This window comes from Microcaecilia unicolor, chromosome 5, assembly GCF_901765095.1.
Source record: "Microcaecilia unicolor chromosome 5, aMicUni1.1, whole genome shotgun sequence".
Lineage (NCBI taxonomy): Eukaryota > Metazoa > Chordata > Amphibia > Gymnophiona > Siphonopidae > Microcaecilia > Microcaecilia unicolor.
In genome coordinates this window covers 326,049,922-326,069,767 of record NC_044035.1, presented here as the reverse complement: position 1 = coordinate 326,069,767, position 19,846 = coordinate 326,049,922, and the positions used below count along the sequence as shown (strand labels likewise).

At 42.3% G+C, this 19,846-nt stretch overlaps 1 protein-coding gene across 3 annotated transcripts in view; it reads right to left on the bottom strand.

Moving 5' to 3' along the window:
• Positions 1 to 19,846, bottom strand: part of CDH16 (cadherin 16) — a 167,316-nt gene that overhangs the window by 89,008 nt on the left and 58,462 nt on the right. For all 3 annotated transcript variants that reach the window (XM_030204463.1, XM_030204464.1, XM_030204465.1), the window contains exons 8-11: positions 11,088 to 11,213; positions 9,757 to 9,907; positions 4,616 to 4,846; positions 3,511 to 3,587 (exon numbers count right to left, since the gene is read on the bottom strand). In XM_030204463.1, the coding sequence (XP_030060323.1) occupies positions 3,511 to 3,587; positions 4,616 to 4,846; positions 9,757 to 9,907; positions 11,088 to 11,213 (585 nt within the window). The remainder of the gene's footprint in view (positions 1 to 3,510; positions 3,588 to 4,615; positions 4,847 to 9,756; positions 9,908 to 11,087; positions 11,214 to 19,846) is intronic.

The window sequence follows — 19,846 nt, the reverse complement described above, 5'->3', positions numbered from 1 at the left end:
GAGAAGAAGCATGGAACAACGAAGGGCAGGTGCGCGCGGCACCCCCCTGGTGGCGTGCACCCGGGGCGGACCGCCCCCACCGTCCCCCCTAGGAACGCCACTGGCTAAGCGTATTCTGTAATGCAGTGCGCCTAACTTCTAACAGGTGCAGGTAAAAAGGGGCATGGTAATGGGTGAGGAAATAGGCATTTCGTGGGTGTTCTGAAATTTACATGCGTAGTTATAGAATATGGCTCTCCGCCAAAACTATGTGCTGGGATTTACCCTATGTTTTTGTTGGTGTAAATGGAGGTGCATAGTTTTAGGTGCTGGGATATTGACTAAGCATATTCTACATATCACACCTAAATCTAGGTGCTCCATATAGAATGCGCTTAGTCGGAAATGTTGCCCACACGGATTTTTTTAGGTGACGTACAGTGGGGGAAATAAGTATTTGATCCCTTGCTGATTTTGTAAGTGTGCCCACTGACAAAGACATGAGCAGCCCATAATTGAAGGGTAGGTTATTGGTAACAGTGAGAGATAGCACATCACAAATTAAATCCGGAAAATCACATTGTGGAAAGTATATGAATTTATTTTCATTCTGCAGAGGGAAATAAGTATTTGATCCCCCACCAACCAGTAAGAGATCTGGCCCCTACAGACCAGGTAGATGCTCCAAATCAACTCGTTACCTGCATGACAGACAGCTGTCGGCAATGGTCACCTGTATGAAAGACACCTGTCCACAGACTCAGTGAATCAGTCAGACTCTAACCTCTACAAAATGGCCAAGAGCAAGGAGCTGTCTAAGGATGTCAGGGACAAGATCATACACCTGCACAAGGCTGGAATGGGCTACAAAACCATCAGTAAGACGCTGGGCGAGAAGGAGACAACTGTTGGTGCCATAGTAAGAAAATGGAAGAAGTACAAAATGACTGTCAATCGACAAAGATCTGGGGCTCCACGCAAAATCTCACCTCGTGGGGTATCCTTGATCATGAGGAAGGTTAGAAATCAGCCTACAACTACAAGGGGGGAACTTGTCAATGATCTCAAGGCAGCTGGGACCACTGTCACCACGAAAACCATTGGTAACACATTACGACATAACGGATTGCAATCCTGCAGTGCCCGCAAGGTCCCCCTGCTCCGGAAGGCACATGTGACGGCCCGTCTGAAGTTTGCCAGTGAACACCTGGATGATGCCGAGAGTGATTGGGAGAAGGTGCTGTGGTCAGATGAGACAAAAATTGAGCTCTTTGGCATGAACTCAACTCGCCGTGTTTGGAGGAAGAGAAATGCTGCCTATGACCCAAAGAACACCGTCCCCACTGTCAAGCATGGAGGTGGAAATGTTATGTTTTGGGGGTGTTTCTCTGCTAAGGGCACAGGACTACTTCACCGCATCAATGGGAGAATGGATGGGGCCATGTACCGTACAATTCTGAGTGACAACCTCCTTCCCTCCGCCAGGGCCTTAAAAATGGGTCGTGGCTGGGTCTTCCAGCACGACAATGACCCAAAACATACAGCCAAGGCAACAAAGGAGTGGCTCAGGAAGAAGCACATTAGGGTCATGGAGTGGCCTAGCCAGTCACCAGACCTTAATCCCATTGAAAACTTATGGAGGGAGCTGAAGCTGCGAGTTGCCAAGCGACAGCCCAGAACTCTTAATGATTTAGAGATGATCTGCAAAGAGGAGTGGACCAAAATTCCTCCTGACATGTGTGCAAACCTCATCATCAACTACAGAAGACGTCTGACCGCTGTGCTTGCCAACAAGGGTTTTGCCACCAAGTATTAGGTCTTGTTTGCCAGAGGGATCAAATACTTATTTCCCTCTGCAGAATGCAAATAAATTCATATACTTTCCACAATGTGATTTTCCGGATTTAATTTGTGATGTGCTATCTCTCACTGTTACCAATAACCTACCCTTCAATTATGGGCTGCTCATGTCTTTGTCAGTGGGCACACTTACAAAATCAGCAAGGGATCAAATACTTATTTCCCCCACTGTATATAGAATCTGGCACATAGCGGGTAAATGCAAGGGGGCGTTCACATGCGTGGATCATGGGAGAGGCATGGGCAGTGCTGCCACTTACTGTAAGTTACATGTGCTCTTGTCGCATTTAGGTGCTCGCACTAGCATTTTATAATGGAGTCCGGGTGCCAGCTACTGTTCTCACAGTGTGGCATCAGGACATCTAAAACGAGGTGCCCACTTTTAGAACTACCCCCATAGTGGGCAAAGTTAGAGTGGTCTTCACAACAGATTCCACAACTGTGGAATCAATGCCAACTCAACCCCCCCCCCCCACGTATAATCATGCTCAAATACATTTCATAATACCTAAGTTATTTGTTGACACTGCTCCTAATGAATGTCTTTATAAAACTTTCAGATAAGCCAAAATTTTAAACTGTTAATTTAGTTTATAACAGAAACCTGTGGAAGGTTTTTAGGTTTGTGAGGTTTTACCCCTATAGTCTGTGAGAATTTGAAGTTTCCGGACTGGGTTCTGAGGCTTTTCCTTCCACTCTATAGTTTTTGATTTACATTGTGATGATTTTGATCTTCATTGCTTTATGGAATCAGGGCCGTGCCTAGGGTCTCTGGGGCCGTGCCTAGGGGGCGCCCCCTGCAGACTATCAGTTGGCATGCGCCCCCCGCCCGGCTTCAAGGCATGTGGAAGAGCTGGGCAGTGCCAAAGAGCCGAGCGCTGCTCCCCCAAGCTGCCGTCTGGGGCGCGATGGAGGAAATGGCTGGGTTTGGCCTGCAGAGGAGGCTCTGAGCATACTTCTCATTCAGCCTGAGCCTTCTCCGCTCCATCCCCGATTCCCCGGTGCTTTAAATTTACCTCTCTCCGCCTCTGGCTCTGACGTCTGCGCAGCGTCAGTGAAAGCGCTGTCTGTCTGACGTCTCTCCACCAGCCTTCCCTTCGCTTGTTCGTTCCCTCTGTGTCCCGCCTTCTTCTGACGTCATTTCCTTGAGGGCGGGACACAGAGGAACGAACAAGCGAAGTGAAGGCTGGGGGAGAGACGTCAGACAGGCAGCGCTTTCACTGATGCTGCGCAGACGTCGGAGGCGGAGCGAGATAAATTTAAAGCGCCAGGGAATCGGGGAAGGAGCGGAGGAGTAAGTTTTTTAAAAAAAATACAAATCGACAGCGTGGCGCCCTTGGCACGGCCCTGTATGGAATGTGTTTCAGCATGATTATATGCTTGTGTGGTTCATTCACCAGTGGTCTCAGAACTTACGCAGTTAGTGCCAATGTTCAATTTGCTATCCCGATTAATCATCTGAATAACCTAGGACAGATAGTAAGCTGCCCTACATTATCTGGACAGCAGACTAAATATTGCCTCTATCTGGATACGTTCCAGTGCCAACTACCTTATCCGCCTATTCAGCACAGCCTTTATCTGGATATTTTGTTGACCGCCATAGCTGCATGCTCAGACAGTGGCTGAATATTGACCTGGCTATTTTTAGTTGTTTTATTTTTTGCTTACCTGACTTTTCAGGAACACAGGAGGGCTGTCATTAACATCCACCACATTAATTACTACAGTACAGGTGCTGCTCAGACCTACAAATAAAATATACACAGGCCTGAATTACACTGGGAGGACAGGCACAAGGAGAGAGAGGATGCAAAAAGAAGATTTAAAAAGAGACAATAAGCAAGCCTGAATTCTCACCTGTGAGCTAAGAGGCAGAGATCTTTCACTGAATGGGCAGAAAGGGTTGTTTTGAGGCCAGCAATGGGTCCGGGGGTAAACATACACATAAGAACATAAGATGTGGTAACAGCGGTTAGAAATCTGGGATTAAAAAAGGTTCAGACAAGTTCCTGGAGGAAAAGTCCATAGTCTGTTATTGAGATGACATGAGGGAAGCCTCTACTTGCCCTGGGATTGGTAGCATGGAATGGTGCTACTAATTGGATTTCTGCTAGGTACTTGTGACTTGGATTGTCCACTGCTGGAAGTAGGATATTGGGCTAGATGGACCCAGTATGGCTATTCTTATGTTCTTATGTTATGGTTCAAGCTTTAGAAACTATGGGTAGGGAGACTAGTTAATAAAGTTTGCTTTTTTAAATTCTTACTGTCTTTATCAATAAACCTACCTTACCTCTTTAAACCCCAACCTTTAAATCACTGAGTACAAAAAATGTTCACTTACCCGGAGAAATGTCTCCATCATAACCCCCTGCTTGAACTTAGCCTGCTCATGTCTGCCTCTCTATCTCATTTCATAGTCCTTGGATGGTACAGCTATTCTGCTACATGGATTGGTGGGGAAAAGAGGCTTCTTCCTTCAATCAATTTAAGTGAAATTTGACAGGACTTGCCATGTCAGAAAGAGATCCACGTTCCAGCATTCAGCCAAATTATTTCATGAAGACAGACACAATATATTTATACATACAGAAAGACAGACAGACATATTGATTAAACGTGCCTAAAAATCTAGCAGCACTTGAAAATATGAAATGAAAAAAACTGTAGAGAAAATGGTGTTGGCGGAGGATTTTTCCATAAGTGAAAAGATATTGCAGCTCTTTGTTTAAGAATAAATAAATAGACAGATCCAAACTATTGAAAGACTTACCCTCTTCTTTTCCTCCAAGGTCAAAAGCTGTGATCTGTAGACTGTATTGTTTGGCAATATTTGTCTTTAATTCTGCATTCTGTAGTGTTATCATTCCTGTTTTCTCATTGATATGAAACATTACACTGCTTGGCATCCGAGGTTCCTGGCTTATAATCTTATAATAAATATCTGAATTGGAACTATTAGGGTCATCAGCATCTTCTGCACTAACCTGAACAATTTCAGCACCTAAAGAGACCACAAAAATTATTACATTTATCAGAGGAGCTGTAAACAGTAGAGCCAGTCCATCTTTACAGGATTTATGACTTTCACAATAGTCCCTCATTTCAGCGCTTGGTAGCAGTTTCATTATACTGCATAAAAAATGGCTAATGAACGAACTCTTTTAAAATATTACAGGACAGAAGTAAACTAAATAAGAATGATGATGACAAAGACTAAAATTGAATTCATTTTAGAACTACAGCAACAAAAGGAAGGGTAATAGATGGCATGGAGGGGCAGACTGGAGAGGCCAAATGGTCTTTATCTGCGTTCAGTAACAACTTCCGTATAAATTATAATGTATAGTCCCCATCCATTACCCTCCCACTTCCACCCCAACATGGTATGATCTATGATTGCTATTTAGAAAGGATTTTAGTGTATGTTAACAGTCAGAATATTTTAGCCGCATATTTTAGCAGACAATGAAAACAAAATTCCTTGATGATTTTCCGGATCTCCCTTGAAAAAACTTGGAGGAAGAAACGGGTCCCTGTTGGGAGTTACAGGACCAGGAGTTGAGCAGCCGGATCAGATAAGAAGCTAAGTGCTATATGTATATAGATATACTCTTGTTGGCGTTCGAGTAATTTGGATTGCAGTGTGATGAGTTCTTGCACTAAAGAAGATAAAAAGAAATAAGAAAAATATAAAATGCAACAATACACATTTTATGGAGATTTTTGGCCAATGATGACTATAATAACCTGTCGAGTGCTGTGAATATTTTAGTGATAAGTTCACTGTAGCACCGAGGTTGATTGAGGTCTTTTCCTTCATGTGTTCGTGTTATGATTTTTATTTTTATCTTCATTTTTGCTCGTCACTTTTAGGAAGATTCTTGAGCAATTAACAATTTAGATTCTACAGTATTTTGTTGAAAGGAATTTGAGTCACGTTTTGGAAGATGTCCAACAGATCAGACACAGTTGATTGTAGAGTATGTGATGGTTGGTAGAGATACAAAGTAGATGATGCTACTGGAGAAATCTTAATAAGACTTTAAATACAAGCAATAAAACCTTATAGCAGATCCAATATTCAATCGGTAGCCAATGTAACGCAATCAAAGTAGGAATAATATGTTCATTTCTAGAATGTCCTGCAATCAGATATGCAGCAGCATTCTGTGCACTCTGCAAGGAGTTTGGTGATTGTTTAGGGACACCCATCAATAGACTATTGCAATAGTCAAAGTGAGGAACAACAACCTTCTGAATTATAATTAGTTGATTTTTCAAATCTCTGACAATCTTCAGTTTAGAAAAAAATCATTCTAATAGTGTTACATGCATGTTATTGCACTGATAGAGTCAAATTAAGAATAATACCTAATATATGATTTTCTGAATTACGGGTATTTCAACTCCATCAATCATGCAAGTCTTAGGAAAAGATGGAATTGGATAACTAGATAGCAACATAATCTGGGTCTCATATTTAAAGACAATTAGGGTCCTATTTACTAAGGAGCGCTAGCATTTTAGCACGTGGTAAGGCTAGAGACACCCATATGTTCCTATGGGTGTCTCTAGCATTAGCGTGTGCTAATTTTTAGTACATTCTAAAAATGCTAGTGCGTCTATATTGCAGGTTAGTATACAGGGCCCTTCGTCTTCTTCCATTGCCTAATTATATTTAAAGACAGATTGAGAAAGTCTAAAGTCTTAGTAAAAGGTTCTTCTACTCTTAGAAGAAACTGAATATCATTACAAAACAGCATTGGAAAATACTAACAACAATGCTATCATTTACAGATAAGAAAGTGCAGATTGCACACTGCAGATGGTGGAATTTAAGGGAATGACTGAGTCCGGCAATGCTATTTCAGAATACATTGCAAAATGAATGAGTCAGTCAATGGTCATTGTAAATGTACTAAATGTCAAATGTGTGATATTACGCTTCAGTTATCTCAATTCGTTAATCCTCTTGATCAGAAAAAATATGTATTATAATATTCAACTACCTCTGACACCGTTGTTATGTATTACAATATTTCAACTACCTCTGATAACGATGTTATAAGACTAAGGAAATTTAAACTTTGGATGAATGAGCATCGGAGCTGTATCAAGAGAAATAAAATGGAACCACAACTGGCATCATATTGTACTGAGAAAAACTACTGTTATGAAGATCTCCGATGTTTTATATTAATCACATATCAGGACATATGATGGGGGTAACAGAAAGAAAAAAACTGCAACAATGGGAACAATTTTGGGTTGTTAAACTCAGCACCATGGAACCAAATTTTAAATGTGGCCGTAGAATGGCATTGATTTTTGTTTTTGACAGGACAATTGAGGAATCCTAAAGTGGATCTGATTGATTGATTTCAACCAGCATTTTTTTCTTTTAGCTGGAGCACCATTTTGTTCACTTGTCAAGTAGGGTTGAAAGTTCACTGATAATTAAGTACAGTGAACTTACAACCCAACAGTGAAGCAGTGAGTATTCATGGCTACATCGGTCTCTGCTATTAAAGATTGTCATAATGTACATTTAAACTTAGAAATGATAGAGAATACTAATAAAGCTAAGAATTTGCATTTCTTGAATTTTCCCTATATTTAAACGATTTCACCTGAGATTCTCCTAAGGAAATATCTTAAGGAGGTCTTAGATTTAGTAGTAGCAGATACTGTTTCAATTCTAAATGTTTATTATCTTCCTGGGAAGAAGAGACTTCAGGATGATCAGCAGGGCGGGGATCAGTTGGTCTCATCTGAAATTGATTTAACAGCTTTTTTTTGGACGATACTCAAGATGCGATCAATATTAGATCAACTCTGCTGGTTACCCTGGTCTCTGAATTAGATAAATGTATGATACTAAAAAATATTTTCAGAAAAAAGATGTGATATTTTGTGATGCAAAAATTTATATGTTTCCTGATGTGTCCAAGGCTATGCAACTTAGGCGGTGGGCGTTTTTGACCCTCAAGTCTAGAGTTCTTGCCTTGGGCGCAAATGTCTTCCTTACGTTTCCGTGTAAGTGTATTCTAACTTTTCAGGGTAAAGATTTCATATTTTGGGATTCTTTGCAGTTGGAGCAAGGGCCATGAGAAATAAGGGTCTTGGACTATTTGAAGTTAAGAGTACATAGTATGAGTATGCACTTATAGGCTATAAGTCTGGCTTTATTTTTCCTTTTTGGGTATATTTCATTTAATGTTTGGTACTGCTGCTTCCCTTGATGCGGGCTAGTACGTTTTTCTTTGTTTTTGTACATTATTCTTGTTGATTATGTACTGATAACAGCAAATAAAAGTTTTCATTAGTTTTCTAAAGCAAAGATAAACTGTAGTTCCCTTAATAGATAAAGGAAGAGCGTCCCAGGTTAGTGTTGCTTGATAGGGTAATGAATTGCCTAACAACTTATGAGATTTTATGGATTTTGGCGATGGAAATCCCAGCAGTAGTTTCTCTCTCATATTCTTTGAAGAGGCCGACCGAAACTGGTTTTCTTACAGTTTTGGCCAAAACCACTACCGAAACTGTCTAAACGCTTTCAGCTGAAACTGAAACTACAGCCATGGTTTTGGTCAAAGCCAAAGCCAAAAAAGAAAACTAAAGATTGGTTGTATGGATGTGAACTAATGAGGCCCACTGGAGACTGTCAGAGGTTGCAGTCGGCAACAGGGGTGTAGCTACGGGGGGCCACGGGGGCCTGGGGCCCCGCAAATTTCATCCGGGCCCCTGGTTTGGCTGGCGGGGGTCCCCAACCCCCATCAGCCGAAGCCTTCTTCAGTGCCAGTCTCTGACGCAGCCGCTCAGCGTCAGCATGCACAGGAGGAGCAAGAAGAAAGAAGAGCAGGGGGCAGGCAGTGAACTTGGCTGTGCCGGAGACCGTGCTGAAGAAGGCTTCAGTTGGCAGGGGGTGGGGACCCCCACCAGCAAAGGTATTTGTTTGTGAGCGGGCGAGGGAAGGCGGTTGGGGGGGCAAGGAGGCGAGGCGTGGCAGTGGGGGGGGGGCAGGCGGCGGGGTGGCACTCAAAATGTGCCTCCAACCTCAGGCTCTAGTCCCCTCCCACCGTGAGGTCTGGGTACCCCCTGGTCGGCAGCCCACAGGAGATTATTACCCTCCAGTCCCACGAACTACAAGCACAGGCTGATAATTGGGAGAGCCATTTTAACAAGGCCTTCTCAACATGTAAGTCTGGCCTGTTTAGGTTCCCAAGTCAGTGCAGATGTAGTTATATATCCTCTGAGACAGGAACTTTTGAGAACGTGTTAAAAAAAAATCCATGATGGCCAACTTTTTATGCTTACTCAAACTGTGCACAAGTAACAAGAGAAAGTAGCATTGAGATGTTTCCCGTTTTAATTTAGTTATAAAACCGATTAAGGACAAGTATGATATTAGATTCTTCCTAAAATAAGGTAAAGAAGTCCAGATATCGGTGTACACTGTTCACATTATACCAGCCTGATGCACAATCCAGAATAAAAAAAAGCAATTGATGTTATTAAATGCAAGGACTTTATGCTCTGAAAAATTAGGAACTCCTTGAACCCAAGAAAAAGGATAGAAGGTAGAGAGACATTTTTATTGTTAAACAGAATGTAGAAAACTACAGTATTTACTAGAACAGTAGTTCTTGAACCTCTCCTGGGGGACTACTATCCAGTTGGGTTTTCAAGATACTTTGCATGCCTACCTCTCAGGCATATTCGTTAGGGATTTCCTGAAAACCAACTGGCTGGTGGTCCTCCAGGAAAGTACACAGTTTCTGCCACCAAATATGCACTGGATATGCATTACATGTCTTCTTCAGTGGCAGAAACCGTATCCTTTCTTTGAGGTCCACATGACTCCTTTTTGTTCAGTATCAGAAGATTATATGAACTGTAAAGAGTTCCCACCTCCTGCTGTTTGCTCTTTAATATCGGCATAATACATCTCTTGAGTAAACAATGGTTTATTGTCATTCCGATCGGTTACTGTTATATTCAGCTCCAGGGGTTCATCATACAGCACATCCTCTTCATTTACTGCAAAAACCTGAATCTGGTACTAGCAGAATTCAGATAAAAGAATAAAATGAAGAAACTTCAGGTCAACAAGTTTATTTAGCCAAACTCAAGATTTATGCACTGCAAAGTTCAGTCTGCCCTTTTGGAAACAGAAATTCATGGGCCAGTCTAGACCCATGGGGCTTGCTAGGACTATTAGTTATTTGGATTTGTTATTTGTGATGAAATGACATTTTGAAAGAACAACAGAAACATAGTAATGAAAATAATTCAGGTCTTTATTATTTCTTTCTTTGGGAAAATGAATCACCAGCTGTCACTGGTTGACAGCCACCCAACATGCAGACATGACTCCTAAGGAAAGCAGATTTGAAAATCAAGAAGCATAAAGCCAGATTAGACTACAGACTGCATAATATGATGAAGAAAATGTGGTTAATTGAGGCAGTTTCTTTTTTAATTGTGGTATTATAACTTTTATAATAAATTCAGTTCCAATAACAATTTATTTGTCAATATACAGTTAATCTCAGAATTAAAGTGGTTTATAAATTTAATAATAATAATAATAATAATAATAATCTATATATATAAAAGGCACCTCCAACGTACCAATGAAGCCTCAAGCCGGATGAGGCGCCAGAGATATCCGGTTTGGCCTGCGGTCACTCTAGCTCCGCCCTCACGTCACAACGCAATGACGTCGAGGGCGGGGCGGCGAAGGCACAATGCACGAGTTCCAGAGATTCAGTGACAGCAGCGGGGAGAGCGCTGTGAACTTTCATCACAAACTCGCAACCAAGGGAGTGAGGGAGGGAGGGAGGGGGGGTGTGTGGAACTGGAAAGGGAGGGACGGAGGGGGGGTCTGGAACTCGGGAGAGAGGGAGGATGGTGGTGGGGGATTACCTTGCTAGCGCCCGTTTCATTTTTTCCAAAACGGGCATTTCTTACTAGTAATAATAATAAAATACACTGCCTAATTAATATGTTAATATTTCTATCTATAGTCCCTTGTTGCAATAAATTAAAAAATAACATACAATTAAATCAAAAACAGATGTTCTACTAACACATTTGGAGAATTTGAATCATATGAGGTGAACCAAGTCTCGGTTTTGCTAATGTGCCAGTTTTTTTTCAGCAACGTTAATAGCAGTAAGCCTACAGATTTCCAAGTCACAGTAAAATTTATGTAGGTTGACTATCGAATGTACAATTACCTCTGACTGAACTTCTCTATCCAGTTCTTGTTTCACGTAAATATTTCCATCAGGGTCAATTTGAAAAAGGTCCTCAGGGAAATTACCTTCCAGGTAATAATGAACTTCTTTGCTATTCCAGTTAACCTGTTAATTCAAATGGCATTTAATTGACTTACAATACAAAATAAATATTTAAGAATATAATAATGTTGTACCAGAACATGTATCATCACTGTCACTGTTCCCTCTGAGCTGAACGTCCACTCTTGCTCAGCTTAGAGGAATTAGTGACCATTCTACTGCACTGCATACTTGCAGGACCATTATAAAAATAAGAATTATTAAGACAAAATGCACTTTTCGGGCAGGATATTGGATTTCTAGTGGTTTGGTTCAGGAGCTCTGTGAGATATTCTTCCGTATCTGACTCAAATTCCTAAAAAGATTGAGTCAGAAGTATCTCTTACACATGCCCAGGAAACTCAAACTCCAGATCTTGTCAGCATATCCAAGCTATAGTAAAGGAAAGCTGTGCCCATTACAAAGCCCCCAGGTCATTAATATTCCTCAGAAATGTAAAATATTAAATACCTATACAGAGAGCTTTGTATATCAATGCCTAGAAATAAGGTTGAAGATCTAGAAGCTGTGATGGTACAGGCTGACTTGGATATAATGACTGTCACGGAGACATGGTTTATGCAGAACCATGACTGGGATATAGTTATACCAAGCTATAATCTATTCTGGAAGGACAGGGTAGGAAAAAAGGGTGAAGGGTGTATGTTAAAGATAATATTAAAGTAATAGAATTACAGGATATGGGGTAAGAAAGAAGCACTGTGGATTAATCTGGAAAGAGGATATGGAAAATGTATTTACATTGGTGCGATATACAGGCCTCCTTCACAGACAGAAGAAATGGACAGAAATTTAATTGAAGATATTCATAAATAGCTATGAAAGGGGAAGTGATACTAATAGGTGATTTTAATATGCCTGGCATAGATTGGGGTGTTCCTGTTGCAGGATTATCTAGAAGTAAGGGGATCTTGGATTCTCTACAGCAGTGGCGTAGCTACGTGGGGCCACAGGGGCCTGGGCCCCCCCCAAATTTCCTCTGCTCAATTTCACTAAAAGAAGTGTGCAGGATATGAGAGGAAGACAGAGCAGGGCAGGCAACAGAAACCAGCGTTGGACAACAGCCAAGGTATTTGCTGTGGCAGTTGGTGGAAAGCAGTAGGGCGGCCCACCTCGGCTCTGGCCCCTCCCACCGTGAAGTCTGGCTACACCCCTGCTCTACAGGGTGAACTATTCTAGCAGATGGTAATAGAACCTGCACAGGATGGAGCCATACTGGACCTGGTCTTTAAGAATGGGGAGAGTGTTCCTGATGTTATAGTAGGTGACCATTTGGCATCTAGAGATCACCGGATGGTATAGTTCAATATCAAGACACACGAGGTGAGGGTTTATTCAAGACTGAAGGTTCTAGACTTCAAAAGTTGGAAGAATACCTCAAGGAAGCGTTAGCTAGATGGAAATATGTGAGGGAAGTAAAAAAGCAGTGTGCAAAACTGAAAAGAACTATTTTAAGGGCAACAAATCTTTTTGTTAGGAAAGTAAATAAAATAATAAGAAAAAAAGGCTGATTTAGTTCTCAAAAAGTAGTACTGAAAAAATAAGGGGAAAGAGGGTAGTCTTCATAAATTACAAGATATCACAGAAAGAGAAACACAGCGTGCCTACAGTAAACAGGGCCCTCAATAATAAAAACTCTCTCCCTCAGTGTTTATTATTATTTAAAACAAACAAATAAGTATTAATCCCTAATCTTTCCTTTCAAGAACAACATCCCAACAGCATCTTTTATTAGTTTTACTCAACACATAGTCACAACATTATACAGTAACTACGCTTACAGCCCTTATAAATTCTCTACAGCCAAAACTCATTCAACTCTCAACAAACACTTTCACTAGTTAACCCAGCAGGTACCCAAACCTCCTGACTTTTTAAATTACCAATTTCCCTCCCAAAAATGCAGCACACATTCTGCCCCATCACCAAGCTCTCCCAACTTCAACAGCCTTGAGTCTCAATGTCTGCGGGGCTCAGTGTTTAAATTATTTCACTCAAACTTTCTCAAGCGCTCCATTACTGATTGTTTTTTTTTTTCACTAAAATATTCACTTTTAATCTTCACCAGACAGATGCTAACACACGTCTGTCCTTCAAAAGATCACCCTCCCAACAGCCTGCCTCAGCAGTTTAGAACTTTGCCCTAAAATTCTTCCAGCACATTACAGCACATGCTGCAGAAGAATTCCCCTTCTCCAAGGCACCATTTTTGGGCATAATCCACACACCCCAAAAAACTCACAAATGGTCATTTTCCCCTTCCTCCTCCCTTTCCTGGCTAGGGCCTTCAATGCACCAAACTCCCCTTCTTAAACTTGCACTCGTTCACTTCCACTGCACAGCTGTTATAGGGGTGTAATGTCAGTGGGATTTACGTCGGGCCCTGAGGTCCTTCATCATGTACCAGATGAAGCCTGGATCTTCCCACCACATCTTCCTGTACCTGCGCCTGAGTGCCTCAAGATCCCTGTGGATGCCAAATCATCCACAAAACACAAGTTGGTGGAGACAGGGTTCAGGTGATGGTCTTTCTTGGCATCACGTGCAGAAATATTTTTGGCTATGTGCAATGCTCCTCATATAGCCTGTGAGAGATGGCTATCGCCAGAATGGGGAGGTGGGGGAGAGGCTGAGGGAGTGGGTGTGCAGTAGCCAGGCAAAGTGATGTACGTGGGAAGGAGGAACCCGAATTACGGCTATGTCATTCAAGGTTCCACTTTAGGAGTTACGGACCAAGAAAGGGATCTGGGAGTCATCGTGGATAGGACGTTGAAATCTTCCGCTCAATGTGCTGCGGCGGCTCAGAAGGTGAACAGAATGTTGAGTATTATTAGGAAAGGGATGGAAAACAAGCACGAGGATGTTATAATGCCGCTATATCGCTCCATGGTGCGACCGCACCTGGAGTATTGTGTTCAGTTCTGGTCACCTCATCTCAAAAAAGATATAAAGGAATTGGAGAAGGTGCAGAGAAGGGCGACGAAATGATAAAAGGGATGGGACAACTACCTTATGAGGAGAGGTTAAGAAGGCTAGGACTCTTTAGCCTGGAGAAAAGGCGGCTGAGGGGTGATATGATAGAGGCAGTGCATTTTGTCTAGCAAAAAAGGTGCCGGTACTTAAATGCCAGGCCACCCTTCAGGGGTGGAGTGATCATTGAGGGACCCACCCTACAATAGCCAGGACCCCTGCAACTAGTCATAGAATCTACGACAAGGCAGAATTTGTATGTAGAACCTGTTCTCTTTCATTAAAATATGAGAACCATGGGTCATGTTTAGCAGACAGTGGAAAGGGTGCTGGTACTCAGTACCCCCAAGTACCCCCTCAAAAAAAGCCCTGGATAGAGGTGTACAAAATAATGAGTGGGGTACAGCGGACAGATGTGAAGCGTTTGTTTACGCTTTCTAACAATAATAGAACCAGGGGACACAAGATGAAATTAGAATGTGGTAGGTTTAAAACAAATTGGAGAAAGTTTTTCTTTACTCAGCGCGTGGTTAGACTCTGGAACTCATTGCCGGAGAAGGTAGTGACGGCAGCTGGCCTTGCTGAGTTTAAAGGGGGTCTGGACAGATTCCTGAAGGAAAAGTCCATTGATCGTTATTAAATTTTGGGGTTTTGCCAGGTTCATGGCGCCTGGATTGGCCGCTGTCGGAGACGGAGTGCTGGGCTTGATGGACCTTTGGTCTTTTCCCAGCATGGCAGTGCTTATGTACTTATGCTTATGTACTTATGTAGGTGCTGTGCGAGCTGAGGTGGCCATGGGGACAGAGGGTGGCATGGTGGTTTTTCTGCGGAGTATGTGCACTGTTGCTGGGAGGTGGGGATGTGCAGCGGGGTAAAGCAGGTGTGCCATTGGGTGGCTCAATGTACTTTACTGAGCTGCTGTCAACAGTATGTAGGCATGGGGCGGGATGCTGATGTAGAGGGGAAGAGGGTTTATGTACGTGCAGCCCCTCATTTCAGCACTGAATAGTTAGTGGAGGGGGCCCCATAATTACTTGTCATTTGGACATGCTGATTTCACCCATGTTTTGTTATTCTTTCTTATGAAAGATCAATAACATGTATTGCAACCACAAAGGTACCTCACTGTACGTGACCCTGCCTATGTATGGTGCTTGCACATGAGTGGTGCTATGATCCTGGTGGGCGGGGGACAGGGGGGGGGGGGCACTGCTTCACACTCACCTTGACAGGGTGCCTCTAATGGATCTCCAGGCCCTCACGTAGACGTTGTTAGGTGGCAGGTGGTGATGAAGCTTGAAAATTTCTCTCCTGTGCCTAATGCCTAACTGGACAAAACTTAACCCTTCCTCCTTGACTTCCCAATGTAGCCTATCACTTATTGATCCTTAATGCAATTACCACTCTGCATTTCTCATACCGGTATTGGCGATCACCATCACGGTATTATGTAAGCCACATTGAGCCTGCAAATAGGTGGGGAAAATGTGGGATACAAATGCAACAAATAAATAAATGTGCAGGAGGACCAGGAGCTGTGTCTCTGGCACACTGAAATTAGGCTCCCTCCGAAGAGACATGACTGGCCACACCGAGGAATGTTCCTCCACATGCAGGAGGTATATATGCATGTTTTGCATGTGGAGAGAATGTGCTGCTGTTGCCATGGATGCTTTCTCGAAGTGAGGACCAGTACCGCCATTGCACGTTTTGCACAGTGTATTTCCAGTTGGCGGAGATGTTTATCTCAGAGCATCTATGATGCTTGCAATGTGTCCTCTTTCTAAGTGAGAGATGGCTATTTTTTTTTGTGTGTGTTTTTTGAATGAACATGTTTATTTATTTCTTCCAGTGTGGATGCATTTTTAAATGGTTTCCAGTAAACATATATTTTGCCATTTGAATGCCATATTGAAAATGCCCCTTCACGTGTCTTTATGTTTTTTAAATAAATTTTTGCAAAATTTATAACAAAGCACACCACGTTAAAGAAATACTGGAAGCAAAAGGAAAAACAAAACAAAACTAAGATTCAACGCTAAAAAATACATATGGGCTGCAAAAACTTGAGGGACCAGTACAATTTAAAGAGCGAAGTACTTTTGTACACAAAAGAGGAGCAGGACATGATCGTGATCACATGTGGTGACTAAGATGGCGAAACAGGTAGAAAAGGCGGCGATGAAATCTAGAAATGCTTGGGTGCATAGGTAGAGATATGTCCAATAAGAAAAAGACAGTGATAATGCCTCTGAATAACTCTCTCGTGAGACCTCATTTAGAATACTGTGCACAATTCTGGAGACAGCACCTTAAGAAAGTTATAAACAGGATGTAGTCAGTCCAGAGGGTGGCTGCTACAATGATTAGTGGTATCTGTCATAAAGCGTATAGGGACAGACTTATAGGATGACGTTAGAAGGTTTTAGATTCAGAAGTAATCTAAGGAAATATTTTTTTATAGAAAGGGTGGTGGATGCACAGAAATGCTTCCTGGTGGAGGTGGTAGAGATGAAGACTATCTGAATTCAAGAAAACATGGGATAAGCACATGGGATTTCTTAGGGAGTGGAAGAGAGAGTAGATGGTATGGATGGGCAGACTGGATAGGCCATATGGCCTTAATCTGTCATCACGTTTTATGTTTCTATGTGTAGAAGGTAGCCTTACGTGTACAAATGGTCAAACTGAATACATCTGAAGACAGCAATGAAATTGAAACCAAAGAGAAGAAAACTCTAAAGCAAATGGAAAACACATGGATCATATATTACCTCCATACGCTCAGGACTGAATTTCTCATTAAGCAGAGTAAGCACCTACCTGGGGGTGCCTTCTGTCTGGAGGATTCCATATGCCTTTAAGGGGTGGGTCTAAGAGGAGATAAGGTTGCCCAGAACAAGAATGAGGAGTAACTCACTGATCACATAGAGGGCCTTCCCTTACCCATATCCCTTTCCACTCATACACTTATCATGATGGCTACAACTTTCCACTTTATAGACATCAGCCATATTATCGTGAGCACTCTTTTAAAGAAAATAATCACTTTAGCACTTGGCTGAGAAATTTACATGAATCAAACAGGGAGCTACAGAAAATGATGCTGATTGTTCAGAAACTTCTGTTCTTTCCATGGAACCAATGACCCCTAATAGAGTTAGGAAACACAGTGGGTTTTTTTTTTTAATTTACCACATTCTGTAGCATGCATAAAGCCTAGGTCCTCTTTGGATATCACTGTTAAAGAACTTAAGACATCTGTAGCAAAGTTGGGGATTTTAATTTAGTTACTGTGGCCTCAATCTATCAAACTCTCTAGTATCTGGCCTGCCTATCATTCCTTTGGAAAAATGCAATTAGATAGGAACAGATTTTCACGTTGGCACACTACCACGGAGCACAGAACACCCTGGAAAATGAGATACTAATGACAAAGAAAATTTCTTTATAATGAATTGTGCTCTAAATGAAGTCGCTTCATCCAGACCTAACAACATGTACCTCTTTCAGACCTACCATTCTCTGTTATACTAAGAATTCACATTCCCTTGTGGTCAAAGAAGATACATTAATGATTTACAGTCTATGCTCGGGCTACTTTGCTTCAATGCTAATTTATTCACCTAGAAGTGAATTACTAAGCCTAAAATAACTGTACAGTATAAAACTGAAACCCGTTTTACATAAATACCGCAACTTTAAATGTTTGCAACTTTAGACAGGCTTGCAAAAACAGTATTAGCTTTGACTGTGCAGACTCCCAGCAAATTATAACATTTTTAATGTTGCCATGGAAATACTCTGACTACAAACACTTCTGTTTAGATTGTATGGCCATACTGAAATATCACCTGTCAACTCTTTTTTACAGGGTATCAACCTCTTCATCTTCAAGCCCGTAAAACAGTTCCTAACAAGGAGAAAGCCTTCTGATAACTCTTACATGTGGGATACAGTGGGGGAAATAAGTATTTGATCCCTTGCTGATTTTGTAAGTGTGCCCACTGACAAAGACATGAGCAGCCCATAATTGAAGGGTAGGTTATTGGTAACAGTGAGAGATAGCACATCACAAATTAAATCCGGAAAATCACATTGTGGAAAGTATATGAATTTATTTGCATTCTGCAGAGGGAAATAAGTATTTGATCCCTCTGGCAAACAAGACCTAATACTTGGTGGCAAAACCCTTGTTGGCAAGCACAGCGGTCAGACGTCTTCTGTAGTTGATGATGAGGTTTGCACACATGTCAGGAGGAATTTTGGTCCACTCCTCTTTGCAGATCATCTCTAAATCATTAAGAGTTCTGGGCTGTCGCTTGGCAACTCGCAGCTTCAGCTCCCTCCATAAGTTTTCAATGGGATTAAGGTCTGGTGACTGGCTAGGCCACTCCATGACCCTAATGTGCTTCTTCCTGAGCCACTCCTTTGTTGCCTTGGCTGTATGTTTTGGGTCATTGTCGTGCTGGAAGACCCAGCCACGACCCATTTTAAGGCCCTGGCGGAGGGAAGGAGGTTGTCACTCAGAATTGTACGGTACATGGCCCCATCCATTCTCCCATTGATGCGGTGAAGTAGTCCTGTGCCCTTAGCAGAGAAACACCCCCAAAACATAACATTTCCACCTCCATGCTTGACAGTGGGGACGGTGTTCTTTGGGTCATAGGCAGCATTTCTCTTCCTCCAAACACGGCGAGTTGAGTTCATGCCAAAGAGCTCAATTTTTGTCTCATCTGACCACAGCACCTTCTCCCAATCACTCTCGGCATCATCCAGGTGTTCACTGGCAAACTTCAGACGGGCCGTCACATGTGCCTTCCGGAGCAGGGGGACCTTGCGGGCACTGCAGGATTGCAATCCGTTATGTCGTAATGTGTTACCAATGGTTTTCGTGGTGACAGTGGTCCCAGCTGCCTTGAGATCATTGACAAGTTCCCCCCTTGTAGTTGTAGGCTGATTTCTAACCTTCCTCATGATCAAGGATACCCCACGAGGTGAGATTTTGCGTGGAGCCCCAGATCTTTGTCGATTGACAGTCATTTTGTACTTCTTCCATTTTCTTACTATGGCACCAACAGTTGTCTCCTTCTCGCCCAGCGTCTTACTGATGGTTTTGTAGCCCATTCCAGCCTTGTGCAGGTGTATGATCTTGTCCCTGACATCCTTAGACAGCTCCTTGCTCTTGGCCATTTTGTAGAGGTTAGAGTCTGACTGATTCACTGAGTCTGTGGACAGGTGTCTTTCATACAGGTGACCATTGCCGACAGCTGTCTGTCATGCAGGTAACGAGTTGATTTGGAGCATCTACCTGGTCTGTAGGGGCCAGATCTCTTACTGGTTGGTGGGGGATCAAATACTTATTTCCCTCTGCAGAATGAAAATAAATTCATATACTTTCCACAATGTGATTTTCCGGATTTAATTTGTGATGTGCTATCTCTCACTGTTACCAATAACCTACCCTTCAATTATGGGCTGCTCATGTCTTTGTCAGTGGGCACACTTACAAAATCAGCAAGGGATCAAATACTTATTTCCCCCACTGTATGTGTAACTCATCAGCAGCTCTCAAAATAACCAAGACAAAAACTGTCCTGGAGATCCCCTTCTGTATTGTTTAATTTTAGTGATGGTGTGTCTCTCCACTGACTGTGCTTTTCTCT